This window comes from Strix uralensis, chromosome 15 (genome assembly GCF_047716275.1).
Source record: "Strix uralensis isolate ZFMK-TIS-50842 chromosome 15, bStrUra1, whole genome shotgun sequence".
Taxonomy (NCBI): Eukaryota; Metazoa; Chordata; class Aves; order Strigiformes; family Strigidae; genus Strix; species Strix uralensis.
The window spans coordinates 22,141,225-22,154,759 of record NC_133986.1 but is presented as its reverse complement, the minus strand read 5'-3'; the positions used below and the strand labels follow the sequence as shown (position 1 = coordinate 22,154,759).

Below are 13,535 nucleotides of genomic sequence, written 5' to 3'. Positions count from 1 at the left end.
TCCACAACACCAAGTCCACAGTGCCAGGTCTGGGCTAACCAGCCCCAGAAGTCTGACCCACCTAGCATGGAGAAGAACAAACCTCCTCTGAACCCGTTTTCAAGCCCCTCACAGATCCCCCCTCCAGTGGGGAGCACACCCCACCCAGCCTCAGCACACGAGCCTGTCCTGGCTGCATCAGCCCTGCTCCCCCTGCCAGGCAGCAACCCAACCTCCCTTGGCTATGCAGCTTCTCACACTACGCAGCCTCCATGAATTAAAGAGCCTTTTTCTGCAGCCAGTCTCCAGAGGTGCTCTGCAATGCGACAGAGTCCACCGTAGGTACACGACCCTTACACGTACATTCTTGTGCAACTGGTTTGACCCCCAGTAGGTGTGAAACTCACCTCACTGCGAGCAGTTTGAGGACAGACCTCACACCCTAGTCTCTATCATTAACAGCAGTTCGACAGAAAGCAAATGCAGATCTAACAGGGAAACCGTGCGGAAACCCATGCCCTTTCAGGAGCAAAGGGCCACAGCGTTCTCTTGGTCTCAGAGCTCCAAACACATGACGCTTAGAGATAAATACCTTCCACAAAATAAAGGGAGAACTTGCAAAAATGATCCAGACTCATTTCTGCTCAAACATCTATGCAAATTCTCTGTTTTACTGAGGGGTCCCCCAGCTAAAACTGCCCCCAGAGCCAGGCTCCTCTTGCTGCATTGGGATGGAATACGTTGCTTTCTCAATCATACAGTGGTATGCAAATGTTGCATATAAAAATCAAGTCACAGGTTGCTTGACAGTCATTTTTGTTAGAAAATAGCCCCACAGATACTTACCATCTTTGCCCTGAAGGATGCAGGGATGACACTCTGATTGGAGAGGCGGAGAGTTCGGGAAGCATCTTGTATAACTTGGATACTGCCAAAATTTATCTTACTTGGATGCACATAGACAACTGGTCCTTCTCCAGTGCTCACTAAATGGATTTTCTGCTCCAGAAAGAGGGTAGGAAAGATCAAAAAAAAAAACAACAGAGAAAGTTTAAAATGATTAGACAGCTCTAAGGGTACTCCTAGACTGGGGGATAATTATGGCTGTTTGAAGTTTTTTCAGTGTTGTAAAACCGAAACAGAAGGCCTGGAGCAAGTGTGGGATCTGGACTGATCCCATCTGAAAGCCACAAGCTCCCGTTATCAGGGGATAAAGAAATCCTGTTTCCCGTGTTTGGTTTTTCACACCTCCTCCACACTGTTAACTCTCCTTCCTCTACCTTGTGCCTGCTCCCACTCCTTTTACTGCTCAGTCTTGCCCCAGACCACCCTCCCTGACTTCTGCTGCTGCACAGCACACTTGGACAGTGTGGACACAGACTTTAGTCCCAAAGCTACACCTGTGAAAGCCAGCACAAGTCAGAGGCAAAGCAGGCCCTTTAGAGTAGAGATCACGCAAGTTAGTTGCCTCTGATTTGCACATACGTGTATTCCTGGTATTATGTGGATAATGGGCATTAATTATTAATTACATCATTCAAGCAGTATTGTTTTCTTTTGACAGTCTGAGACCCAAAAGTTCTGTTCTTGCAGAACTGGCACAGACTATTGGAGGAGGAATGTGGATCCCTTGGCTAAACCACCTCCTCACATCATTAAAAACATTCAGGAGGCATTCAGGAGATTTAGCAGCATCATTTCCACTTGTTTTATTAAAAGTTTAAATCCCTGTAACAACTTTCAAAATGTCAGCCTTTCTTTGTTACAGAAAGCTTAAGGTTCCCAGGAACCCTCTGACATCCTCTTTCATGCCCAGAGAGAGGAGAAGACGTTTTGAAACAGCTGCTTCAAAAGTTGATATCATTTTAAATTAAAGTTTAATTAACTATATTTGTTCTCGATTTCAGCTAGATGAAGCCAGGACACTACAGACAACATTCTCTTGCCTACATTTTGTTGTCATTGCTGCTGTTGTGTATGCCTAAATGTGAACATCATCTTTCAGGAGGCTTTAGTCCAGGAATGCTTTGCCTCATCCATTTCCAAACTTAGTAGAAAAAAGAGTCTCTGTGCTCCAGGTGCAAGCGGTGCAGAGACTCATGAGTCTTTGGCTGGGGCTCTGGCAAAGAGATATGATGGATGTTTCTCAGAGTGATGGGCCTGACTTTCAGCATGGCCTCTCACACAGCGCTTGCTTTAGCAGGATTCAGGGACGTCCCTGCGTGCTCCTGAACAAAAGGCCTAACGAAGCACCAGTGCTGTTCATCTAACAGCACAGCAGAGTATGAGACCCAGGGGTTGTTCTGGGCTTCAGACTGGCCTTCTTATCCCGTCTGACCTACCGTAATTAAATGCTGTGTCGGACACTTAGATTACCACCTAGGATGATACATCCTTCCTCTTCTCTAGGTGAAGGGAAGTGGCTGCAAGTATACTTGAAATTACAAGACCTCCTGACCTTGTTAATGTATAGAAACCAGTAAAGTAGGACGTTTAGTTTTAACGTTAACCATCACTTGTGTTTCACTAGCTTTTATTTTTCTCGTATTTTACTGCAATGTATATAATTTCATTTATACTCTTTTCCTACCTACCCTCTGACATCTTACCCACTTGTAAAACATCTTGAAACCTGTAACTCCTTGCCTAGTGGAGATAAAACAGGCCTTGCACAGTCTGGCAAACTCCCTGAGTACATCCCTGATAACAGGGACCTAAAAATGCAAGACAAGCGCCTGAGAAGACGCCAGTGTCAAGAAAAGCGACTGGAAGCTGGTTTAAACCAACCCCCTCGAAACAAACAGGAGCCGAAGGAGGGATGAGGTCACTCCATGACCATGTACGGACATGGGAAACCTAAAGTTCAGCTAGCAGACAGTGTGAGGAAGATGATGTGGACCACCAAGGGGGGGAGAAGACCCTCACTCTATTTTTACTACGCACGCTCAGACTATGTAAATGAGTTCTAAGAACCCATTAGCACAAGACTGTCTTTTCTAGGAAGCTGATGCATGTGTATGCTTTTTGTGTATATTAGTCAGAGAGTTTTGTTAGTAAGTGTGGCACTCATGGTGGAGCGATCCCCAGTGCTGCCCAGCTGCGAATAAAGAATCCCTGCTGAACAGTTATACTCAGTTCTGACTGTGGAGTGAAGCTCTTTGTTTCACAGGCATTAGCTGTTGCGTATGCCACAAACCCCTTCTTTCCTTGTCCACACCAGCATATATTACAAGTTCTTGCTTTCCCGGGAAGGATCCCCGGAATTAGCAACCCTGCCTTTCGCTTCACAGCCCACCAAGATGAGTCGCACAAAGGCCCACGTCCCCTGGAACTCACCAGAGGGGATTCTTCACTCCCAAACACTGCAACATGAGCAACAGTGTCCTGCTCTCCTGTCACCTGGGCCTCCAGGGTCAATGGGACCTCCACCGAGCCGCGAGGCTGGACAATCCCCCACGGCACGGGGCTGGAGTACCACACAGAAGCGTCCTCCTTGTGTTCCTGTAAGGGACAGAGTCAAATGCAACACACAGGAGTGACCTTTGAGGAAACTTTGAACTCCTCAACATCTACACAATGGCAATTCACACACATTTTCAAAAATCCCCAGGAGAAAGCAGAAAGGTACAAAGCAAGATGCAAGACTTGTATGGGCTTAGCGTCCTCAGGGGGGCCAAAAGCTGCTGCACCCACAAACACCCACTCCTGTGCTGGCAGCCTCCTTGCAGCAGCTTTTCACAACCCTCTATGTTCTCCTGCATGAAAGCACCCCAAAGACTAGAATATAAACTGCTTCCTAAAAAGTTTAAACTGCTTCCTGAAGTTTATATTCAGGTAGGTTCCTATTTAACTGCTTCCTGAAGTTTATATTCAGGTAGCTTCCTCTTCTCAGCAACCTTTAGGTTTGAATATAAACCAGCAAGGTCTTATCCAAAACCCTTTTTTTCCCTGATAAACCCCTTGATAACATCTGAGGGCAGGAGGCGGATGCAATGCCAAACCTGAGGGAGAACCCTGTAGCAGCCTGGAAGATCGCTGTCGTTCACAAGGGTCAGCATCTGCTGATAAGGGAATTTTAGAAAGCACCGTCCAAACATCACGACGGGGTTGAGCACTCGCAGTGGAGGAACCACGCATCTAGGCAAAGAGATGACCAAGAGGGAATTAGAGATACCGAGAGAATGTAGAGGTCGTTTACTCCCCAAGTAGTGTGAAATAGAGCATAACACATTTGTCAAATAGACACTTAATACCCCTACAGCGATAAATCGCCTTTAACTTCTTCTGACTCAACCACCTCCTGTAAAGGTGGGGCAAAACCCTGGGACTCAGCCTCGCCAAGTGCCCAGGTAGCACAGAGTGCCCTGTCCCAGAGCTGCCTGATCAGCTCTGCCCGCTCTTTGCCCCAGGAGGCTTGCAAGGACCCTCCCAACAGTCCCAGCAAGGCGTGAGCTCTGGGGGAGCCTTCCCACCGAGGACCAGCGCTCACCAAGGCGCAAAGAGCACAAGACTCCAGTGTCTCAGTGAAAACGACTCCCTCCTCTCCCACACCGCTGTTGCCCTGCCTGAGAACTCAGCCCTTTGCCCCAGCGATGGAGGGCACAAGCCACCCCCTGCCTTAGGCAGTGGGGGATCACCCTCTCCCAGCTCCTGCACCCCCACGGCTCCATGCACTGTCTGTCCCCATTTGCACTTGTTTTACAAAACTGCAGCCCAGGCACTGACTGGATGACTCTTCCTGGGAGAGGGAACAGCACAGTGAACTCATCCCTCTTGTAATTAAACCGACACCCACTGCAGCACAACAGCATTGAACCTGGCTGCAGCAAGAACAACTTTTGGCTTCAGTCTGAGAACATTAATGCTCAAAAGAACCAGAGGGAAGCAGAGAAACCTGAGCTCACCTTCCACATCAAGGACTATTTTCCCCTTCATAAGATCGTGCTTTGAGCTTTCCCTCACCAGTCCTGCCATAAGCCCCTTTCCCATTCGCATGCACCTTCATTAACTGACCCAGACACCAGCTCTCAGCAGGCTGCTCACTGCGGCCCAAATGAATGTTGTAGTTTGGTTGCAACCCAGCACAAGTCCACCACTTGCAGGAAGGAGGAAAGATGGCCCTTTGGAAATTTATTACACCTCAAGCACCAAAAACCAGGCCCATAATGAATATAATTACTGTTCCCCTTAGAAAAAGGCTCAGGGCCATGCCTGTCCGCGGAGCACAGGTGCTGCTTTCAGAACACTGCCGGTCTCACACCTAGCTGGGCAGAACTAGCTCATTAAGCAAGACTTGTCATTTGGAGATGCAGCCAGCAAACCACGTGCAAGGCAGCGTGGTGCTGGATGCACGAGGAGAGACGACGAGCTGCAAGGAAAGCGCCGATACCTGGCTGTGAGGAGCAGCGCCGACACCGCCTTGCCAACACCGCACACGTCCACCACCAGTGCCAGCTCGTAGCTCTTCACAGTGTTGGAACACAGGGTGACCTGGGGCAAGAGAAGAGCATCAAACACTTCATCACTCCCAAAAGCCATCGTTCACGTGTGCTGTCCTCCGGTTCTCGTTCCACGGGCAGGAAAGGGAGGATTTTGCCCTAACTCTTCTGCTGGTCCATGTACAGAGCACAGTTGCTGGGAGTAACAAAAGCCTTCTGACAAATCTGCTTTGTTAAATACACCTTGCACTTACCAGGGCATACGTAAGCACGATTAGATTAATGCTCTACTCACCACTGTATTAAAATTAAGGGACTAATTTTTAATCTCAACTACAACAGCATAAATGCAGAGGCAATCTGTTGACTTCAACATTCAGCTTTACGTTGGGAAGCTGAGGGCAAAATGCAGCCCAGCAGGTGCTGTGCAGTTCATGGCTGCCAGAGCTTTTCCAGTCCCCACTGGAGATCACCGCAGTGAATACAACTCATTCTGCTCATCAGGAGAGGAGAAATAAGACCGGAAAGAAAAGCAAACTGCTTTATACAATGACATCTCTCTTTTTAACAGCCACCTTCTGTCCTCATCCTTCCTCTGCCCACTTTAAATCAAAGAAACTGCTCAAAGCAGCTCTCAAAAACATATGAATGGCTTCTGTCCTTGACCATACGGTACATGATCTTCAGCTTACGATTTTGGAAACAAAGCAGTGGTCCTTCAGAAAAGCCCCGGAGTAACGCAGCTAACAAAAGCCTAACACTAGTGCAGGTATCTTACCCGCGTTAAACTCAAAGCTAGCAGTGCTAAAGCCCTCTCATCCCTCAGAGAAGCTCCAGCTCCACCCGCTGAGCACGTATGGCTGGATTCTTCCCATACCTGGATATCCAGGAATCCCAGGGGGCGGACGGTCCCTCTGCAGGGCTTTATGGTAAATTCGGTTGGCCTGAGGCGATGTTGGGCTCCCTTTCTCCGGAGTAGGCGAGTGTTGTCTGACATCTGAACAGAACTGCTGACACTGGGCTCTCCCAAGCCGTCCCCAGGAATGCGAAGGTTGAAGGTCAGGGGCACCAAGGAGGTGTTAGTGAGGCGACACGACAAGGTGTGAGGAAAGCCTGGGAAAATGACACAAATATGAATTTATGCACCAACTGTCCTGTGATTCCTGGTGTGAATAGCCTGTTATGATAAAACTGGGTTTGGAGTTCAGCTCTTTTCAATCTGAAGTACAGCTAACTGAGAAGCTACGCAAGGAATTAATTGTCACTTAAGTTCCCTTTTACGCTGATGACAGAGATTGCTTCCTTGGAAATGCCCACTCTTAGCGATGCTGAACACCACAAGTTTCTCTCTCTCTAACTGTGAGGAGCTCTCTCACCTGCCCCCAAACCAGCACCAATTAGTTCTCACTTACAAGTGTCCATCCAGACAGACCATTTATTCTGAAAATTCAACCCGTAAAATGCCCTGTGAACTCTGCGAACACTCCTACAGTTTTCAGTATATAAAGTCATCGAGGAGAAGCTACGGTAAAAGAAAGGAAGGATGAAACTGGGAACGACAGCATGATGCAAAGCACTCTAACTCAGTTTCTCTAGGCAGGATCCTTAAGGCATCTCCTGTCTGGGGCTACCAGACTGAGCACATGACAACTCCCAGCCCACCGCACTGGAGGCAAACCTGATGCTTGCTCAGAAATCAGCAGGAGCCATGTTCCACCTTCCCTAACGAATGGGACATGGCTTCCACACTGCACACTGGCCCGCAAAGGTCGACATCACTTTAGCTGTGATACTCGCCTTCCCTCATGGAAAACCAGTGACACAACCACACCTGGTGGGGTGTTCTGCAGAGACCTGCTCTGGCGTGGACATCTGGCTTGGCTGGCCAGCTCTGCGAGAAGGAGACATCTCCCGTGGCCTGCTTACCAAGTGTCGTTTGAATACAGACGGGGAGAAAAACCAACTGCAGCCACAGCAGGGAGTTTCTCCATGTCCAACAACAGTGACCACTGCCCACCTCCAGCAGTTACTCCAGCAGGGAGGCAGGAGGGGCACAAAAAGGACAAACACAGACTTCACAGTCCCAAACAAGACCAAAGTCGCCAGACACAGGTCAACAGTCAGCAGCACAGTTAAAAGAAGCAAAAATACAATAGCTGCCTTCAGCTGAAAAGGCCTTATTAATGAAATGAGATTAAGGAGGATGAATCTCCTATTACATAACCACATTTCTGCCTGGTGTGTTTCTTGTTGTTTTATTCAAAAGAAAATAAAGAAGTGGCAGAGTGGTGATGGAGGGAGGGGGAGAAGTGGCTCAGGAAAGGTAATGAGTCTTCTTAAAAAGTCCATGAACAGCTTGAAAACACAGAGGCATCCTGGGCACAGAATGATAATGGCCCTTCAGTCAATCCACAATTGATTTCACATTTAAACTGCAGATCATCTCAGTAAAAAGCCTTTTGTGAGACTGAGATGGAGAACCAGAATCTGCGATTCAATGGAGACGCTCTGGATGCTCAGCCCCCGGCTCTGTCAGCAGAGCTGGGCTTGTGGTGGGGAAGGAGGAGCCCATGGTCCGAGGACATCAGTGACTGATTCAGAGCTACTGCTTGGGCATGTGACCTGGTGGGTGACAACGAGGGGCCCTCACAGCGTTAATTAACATCTCGCACTGAAGGTCAGGCAGGTAAATGGTATCCTTGCCTTGCAACAGGAACATTTACCCAGAGCAGCTACAGGCCAGTACGTGGCTTAAACTCCCTTCTGCTGCAGTCCCATCCCCTGGGCCCTTCTGGGACAAGGACTTTCACAGTCATTCTGCTGCCAAGGATTGGGAGATTGGGGCTGAACAGACTACGAGGACACCAGAAATTACTGACTTTCTATTCCTTTGGTCCTATTTGATCTCACAATGGCACAAGACCGCCTAAGCAACCAGCAGCCCTGGCTTTAACACCCTGAAGGCTGCTATGGAGGAACACAAGTGACAGATAATCTTATGTTAAAGTGCTCCATTTTGGTAATTCACAGAGCTCTCAACCCATGGCCCAAGCCCAGGGCACACTCACCAAAGGAGACATCACCGAAGTGGAGGGCAGGGACGTTGAAATGAAAAGTCGGTCCAATGACACAGCCCCTGCAAGGACAAAGACAGGCAGAGGAGGTGTTGGCTCGGTTAGAGAGAATGGCAAAGTGTTCAGCTTTCCTTATCGCTCGGGTGGGTAAAAGCTGCTCTCGGAACCACGGTGGGTTTCAAATCAACCTGTCACCCCTGTGCTCAGCACAGCACCCATGTGGACAGCAGGCAGCCAAAGCAAAGTGGTCAGCAGCCAACAGCTGCTGCTGAGGCTCAGGACACCATGGCAGGGTATGCCCCCATGCTGCTGCTGGCCCCATGAAGGTCCCTGAACACGTGATGGCTCTGTGCCTCGGTTTCCCCACCCGTAATGTGATGGACAGAGGTGTCCACACAAAAGGGGACTCATTGTAACCAGCCTTCCCAGCCACAGGTTCCCTGCTTTGGTATTTCTTAGCCGGAACTGGTGTTTCCATGGAGTATATGAACACCTTCCTCAGAAGACCTGATCCACACAATCATTACACATGCAGGACTTTGGGGCATGAATCCAGGGGAGCCCCAACATCCATTGAGAAGAGCAGCAACAGTTCTACACAGCGGACAGTTGAATCTTGGAGGGAAGTATCAGCTTATCACCAGTGCACCAGCTGACACATCCAAGAGCAACAGTCTTAAACCGCCAAACACGGGTGTCCTGAACCCACCACACCACCTCGCCCATCCTTAAACTCAGCAGACAGGCTCCAAACTCCAAAACTCACTCACATCCACTGAAATCAGTACTTGAAGCTGCACAACATTCAGTAATTGACTTCATGGTTGATGACAATCAATGTCAGCTCTGCCTCAGTTAAAAATCAAGGGCCACAGTGAACAGTGCCTTCTCATTTTATTCACAGGACTGACACTGTCATTGTCCACATGTTCTGCACATGAACAGACCCCAGCATCCCGCAGGAGGGACCTGCGTCCATCCGTGCTGTCCCATTTCCAGCATCCCTTTCCAAACACCAAAGAAACAAGCATCCAGCACCTCATAAGGTTGGTTTCTAAGTAACGAATAATCACCTATGGTCTTGGCACCTTCTGACTGCACAGTCAAAGAGCACTCAAAAACTGACTTTCAGGAGTTTCAATCCAACACTACTTCTTGATTCTTGCAGCTGAATCAGCTCCTAAGAATGAGTCAGGTACCAAATCCCTGCTGATGGTGAAGTTCCTTCTCCAGGGACCTCACACAACCAGACTTGACCTCCCAAGCCCTAACAGCTTACTCTAGATGGAGCAAAGGGAGCAGACACGCTTTCTGTCACAGCATTTGTCAGGAGATGATGGAAAACTACCTCCAAACCAGCCACGACTGGGGATGACACCAGGAAACTGCCAAGGATGAGCCTTGCCAGGCAAGTGGGGAAATGACTGCCATTTCTGCTGAGTGCACCGAATCTGTGCTCTAGGAAGTTAAACTGGAATGACTGTCCAGAAGGCTCAGCCAAGGAGCCAACCCAGAGCTGATAACAGTACAGCTTGCAAGAGAATGGGGGAAAAGGCAGTGGTTTTGGCAACAACTGTGTTTTACAGTAGCATTGAGTAATGCATGCGTGAAGGGAGATCAGGGTCCTGGCAGAGTAGGAAGGATAACACAAGGCGGGAGAGGAACTGCTTGAACTCTCATCCCCGTTCCTTCCTTTGCAGCCCAGTGTCCCACCAGCCAGCTCGCCTCCGTTCAAAAGAACCAGAAGCTTTTCTCCATGGAGGACGAAATCCAGTGCACAAAACCTTCCGAAGAGGGAGGCTCAGCTGGATCTGGTGGGTGGACATCTCAAGGGCATTTGAAAACAAACAGCTTGAGCTGTGGGGCTGGAGAATGACAGAAGGGCTGGAGAGGGATCCTTGAAAAAGGCAAGACAGAGCTCAAGGAGGCAGATGCCATCTCAGGGAGGAGAGGACTGCAATGGGAATTGCTGCTGAGGGACAGCTGCATGGGAGCAGGCGGGTGTGCTGCGGTGCCATCAGATGGGCTGCATAGGAGCCACCATCCAGGGAGGAGGAGTACAAGGATGGGGAAGAAATAAATAAAAAAGGACCAGCAATCCTCTTTCACTGAGACAGAAGGTCTGCACTGAGCCCAGGGGGGTGCTGGCCAAACAGGGCAGCGAGTGGCCACAGAGAAGGGGAGGGCATGCTGGGCACTGGGAGCCAGGGCATCACTGGGGAAAAAAGGACCACTTCATTTGGCTGTGGGGAAGCCAAAACACAACCATCCCTCTGACAGCTCCTTCCTTCCTTCCCCAGGAGCAAGGCCACTGCGGGGCAGAGGCAGCAGTACTGTATTCTACCTGTGATAAGTGCAGCCTTACCAGCAAAACCTGCCCTTGCTCAAGGAGAAAGCTGCTCATGCAATAACACCCCGTGACCAATTTGGGGGAGGGACAGAGGAGAATAAATTATTTGATTGTGAAATGTTCCCTCTTGATTTCCAAAAAAAGCAGCACTTTCCCTCCAAACACAAAGCCAACGTAATTGTTTCTCTACTGAGGTCAACAGACCTACTCACCACTCTTCTCTTGCAAAGTAATACCCTTTTTGTTCTTTTTTATCTATTTCCCTCACCTTATTGGTAAAGTCAACCGCAGATTCCTCCCACTGCTTTACTGCCTTTGTCTAGTGCCTCCCAGCAGCACCAGCCCAGGAAGCTGGTTGCTGAGGAGGCACAGCCAGCCCCACAGCTCCAGAGCACCCAGCACCAGCCTTCCTGCCTACACCATGTCATCCCACCAGCCCGTCGTTAAAGACCAGCTGGGACAAGTTTGCATGCTGCTGCAGTCCTGAGAAGTGAGCTTTGCCTCTCCTGTCATCAGCTTTTTTTCCCCCTTCTCCCCTTTGCTTGGTGAGGATTATCTTTTGCCGTGGCACCAGCCCATGGGATGATGCCCGAGTCCGTGGGACAGCACCTGCCGCAGAGCTCCCCGTCTCCCGCGTCAGCACTGCTCTGGCTGCAGAGAGGAGGTACCACAGCGCTGGCTGCACAAGAGGACAGCTTGTCCCAACCCATGAGCATGAGAGGTGATGCTGAGGCTGCTGCTACCCATTTGGGATGGATTATTAACAGAGGATTTTAAAAACACTGCCTCTGGCTGCAGTCACCCAGGCTGGCCCATCCCCAAAGCCCTGCTGGCCTTGCTGTGTGTTCAGGGGGGGTGGCCCAGACCATCTACCGCCCAAAGCTGATGCCATCCCGCTGTCTGCCGTGGCCCAAGGACGAATGAGCTACCTGTAGGAAGGAGTCACTCCAGTTCCTGGGTACCCGGACTGGGCAGCAGGCATCTCCACACCTTTCCTGTACCACCTCCAGTCAAACTGTTTTCCAGCATGGGTAGTCACTTAAAGCCCCGGGGCCCTCACACAGAGACGTGTGAGAACCTACTGCTTCCAAATTCTGTGCAAACAGCGTCCTGGAAAGTCACAGAGCCACCCACCTCAACCATGAAGGCAAAGCTGCTTCCCAGAGGAACCCAAGACTTTGAAAGTTAAACTGGGTATTGAGAGCACAGGAGTCATGGTCACAGGTGGCAGCAGGTCGAGGGAGTTGATCCTGCCCCTCTACTCCACTCTGGTGAGACCCCCCCTGCAGTGCTGTGTCCAGCTCTGGGGTCCTCAGCACACAAAAGACATGGACCTGTTGGAGCGGGTCCAGAGGAGGCCACAAGAATGATCAGAGGGATGGAACACCTTTCCTGTGAGGACAGGCCCAGAGAGTTGGGGTTGTTCATCCTGGGGAAGAGAAGGCTCCGGGGAGACCTTTCAATACTTCAGGGGGGCTTATAAGAAAGATTTGAACTGGATTTTTAGTAGGACCTGTCATAATAAGAGAAGGGGTAATGGTTTTAAACTTAAAGAGGGAAGATTCAGACTAGTTATAAAGGAAAAAATATTTTACAGTGAGGGTGGTAAGACACTGGCACAGGTTGCCCAGAGCAGTGGTAGATGCCCCATCCCTGGAAACATCCAAGGTCAGGTTGGACGGGGCTCTGAACAACCTGATCGAGTCGATGACGTCCCTGCGCATTGCAGAGGGATTGGACTAAATGACCTTTAAAGGTCCCTTCCAACACAAACTATTCTACAATTCTATGATTTCCTCTCACAGACAATTACACTTCATTTGCTGCTGCAACTGCAAGGTTCAAACTGAAGTCAAGATTAAAAAGCCCTGGCTCTTACTGTGGGGATGCTAGGATCCGAGCCAAGACTAAGACCTTAGACAACATCTTTTTTTCTCTGTTTCATCCTAAAATGAGGTAGGTGGGAGATGATTACCCAGAGACAGCTACAGACGTGCCCACCAAGCTCCTATAACCCTCCTCACCTGATAGTCAAGGTCACAGGCTCAGGGGATCCGTTCACACTGAACCTGAATTCTTCTGTGAACTCCCCCAGGATGGTGGAACTGAATGAGATCCGGATGACTTGCAGCCCGTCCGGCAAAATGATGCCCTCCTGGGGGAGGAAGGTGAAGCAGGAGCCCAGAGCTGTAGCTGGAGGGACCAAGTTGAAGACAGCGTCGATGGCTCCTTTGTTAAACAGCACCACCTGCAGCAGCAAGAAAGCAAAATGGAAATACATAAGGAATCTTCCTTTCTTACAGAAGGCTGATTTGTCTTCTGATTAAGCAATTAACGTCTGTAAAAAGCAGAAGATGCTGTGTGCTGCTGCTTGGCAGAAGCCAAAGAAAATGCAACAGGACAAGTTCTGCCTTTGGGTTTTTCATGCAAAGCAGTGACAGCTTCATAGAAACAGTCACTCGGGGTTTATTCCACTGACACAGAGCACCCCACTTCGACTTGCCGTGCAGAGGAGCTGCTCAGCATCACCAAGTCGATTCAGACCTGTCCCTAAGAGCAAGGAAGGGCAGTTGCAGCATTACTAGTGAATCATCACACAACTGATTCTGCTCCCGACGAGTCCGATCCTGCCGAGGGCAGAACACGTTGCAGCCAACAAGTTTACTGCATGTAGAAGACACCTCAGGGCAGCAC

The 13,535-nt window shown here is 49.6% G+C and overlaps 1 protein-coding gene across 1 annotated transcript in view; it reads right to left on the bottom strand.

Moving 5' to 3' along the window:
• LOC141950100 (hydrocephalus-inducing protein homolog) overlaps positions 1 to 13,535 on the bottom strand; it is an 88,126-nt gene that overhangs the window by 37,128 nt on the left and 37,463 nt on the right. Inside the window, exons 11-17 of the mRNA XM_074884501.1 lie at positions 12,866 to 13,089; positions 8,486 to 8,553; positions 6,295 to 6,530; positions 5,369 to 5,469; positions 3,981 to 4,116; positions 3,316 to 3,480; positions 826 to 978 (exon numbers count right to left, since the gene is read on the bottom strand). Of these exons, the coding sequence (XP_074740602.1) occupies positions 826 to 978; positions 3,316 to 3,480; positions 3,981 to 4,116; positions 5,369 to 5,469; positions 6,295 to 6,530; positions 8,486 to 8,553; positions 12,866 to 13,089 (1,083 nt within the window). The remainder of the gene's footprint in view (positions 1 to 825; positions 979 to 3,315; positions 3,481 to 3,980; positions 4,117 to 5,368; positions 5,470 to 6,294; positions 6,531 to 8,485; positions 8,554 to 12,865; positions 13,090 to 13,535) is intronic.